Raw genomic sequence first — 1,311 nt, forward strand, 5'->3', positions numbered from 1 at the left:
CCTTCTTCCAGACGTGCGTGGGGGCCGCCGTGGTCATGCTCCTCCCCGCCATCATGTTCTCCCTGTCGGCCGCCATGATGGCCATCGCGATCATGAAGGTGAGTCCCGGCCCGCCGGCCCCGCCCACTGCTCTCCCTGCATCCCGGCAGCTGATCCTGGCCAGGCTCGGGCACCGGGCGACCTCCAGGACCCTCCCCGACCTGTCGACTGGCTGTGAGCTGGCCCAGGGCCGTTAAGGCGGCTCGCAGCCCCGCCGGGGTGTACGGGGTCCCAGGAGCAGGACACGGGGGTTGGACACACACCCCAGGTTTGCCGCAGGGCTGGGGCCCAGGTGTCCTGCTGGGATGGGTGAGGCCTCCTGGCCCCAGCCCGGCCCTGCTCTCGGTCCACACCCCACAGGAAAGGGGACAGAGGCCGGTCCTGGAGGAGAGGCGTCCGCTGGGCTGAGGGCCCGGTGTACCAGTTAACACCCAGCATGGTCCGTTGCTGTTCTGACTGACAGGGCAGCCTGGGCCGGGGCAGGCGGCCTCAGCCACCAGGGGTGCTGGGGCCCGCCCGCCAGCCCCAGGAGTCTGCCCAGGAGGGTGCCCCGGAGCCATGGGAGCCATGCAGATGCGCTGCGGGGCGACGTGGGTGTCCTGCACCCACAGAGCCTGGTGGCCACACGCGCCACGCTGCTGGCACAAGCCCCGCCATCGCCTTAGACAGCTTCGGGGGTGTCAGATCCCACGTGGTCGACAACCTCCAGGTCCAGGAGTTTGAGAAACGCCAAGCCCGGGTGTGCGTGTTCGTGTGCGTGCGTGCCAGGACCCCCAGGAAGAGCAAAACGTGCCAGGACCCCCAGGAAGACCGGAGGGCAGAGGTGGATTGGGACCACCAGGGGCATGTCCTCCTGTCTGGCCAGCGCACACGCCTCTGGCGAGGGAGAAACCACGGGAGGCCTTGCTGGCCGTGCGGAGCGGCCACCCTCGTGCGACCGGAGGGGTCCTTATGCTGCTGGTGTCGAACGGCCGTCCTGCATGCAGCATGGCTCTGCACCTGGTGGGGTGCAAGGCTGGACACCAGGGCCTTGCCTGCAGACTCGGCCGGCAGGCGGCACGTGGGCCGCTCACCCCTGCCTCTCCGGCCTCCGTGCTGCAGGTGCACAGGATCTACCGAGGTGCAGGTGGAAGCTTCCAGAAGGCTCAGACGGAGTGGAGCACGGGCACCTGGCGGAACCCGCCCTCCCGGGAGGCCCAGTTCAACAACTTCTCGGGGAGCAGCCTGCCTGAGTACCCCACTTTGCTCAGCTACCCAGCCAGCGGTGGCCAG

General features: G+C 69.0%; 1 protein-coding gene across 1 annotated transcript in view; it reads left to right on the plus strand.

Moving 5' to 3' along the window:
• The window catches only part of SCAMP4 (secretory carrier membrane protein 4), a gene marked incomplete in the record, with an annotated part of 16,890 nt that overhangs the window by 15,238 nt on the left and 341 nt on the right, over positions 1-1,311 (plus strand). Inside the window, 2 exon segments of the mRNA XM_014585497.2 lie at positions 16-98; positions 1,141-1,306. Of these exon segments, the coding sequence (XP_014440983.1) occupies positions 16-98; positions 1,141-1,306 (249 nt within the window).

The sequence above is a fragment of the Tupaia chinensis genome, unplaced genomic scaffold (assembly GCF_000334495.1).
Source record: "Tupaia chinensis unplaced genomic scaffold, TupChi_1.0 Scaffold149964_2, whole genome shotgun sequence".
Classification (NCBI taxonomy): domain Eukaryota; kingdom Metazoa; phylum Chordata; class Mammalia; order Scandentia; family Tupaiidae; genus Tupaia; species Tupaia belangeri.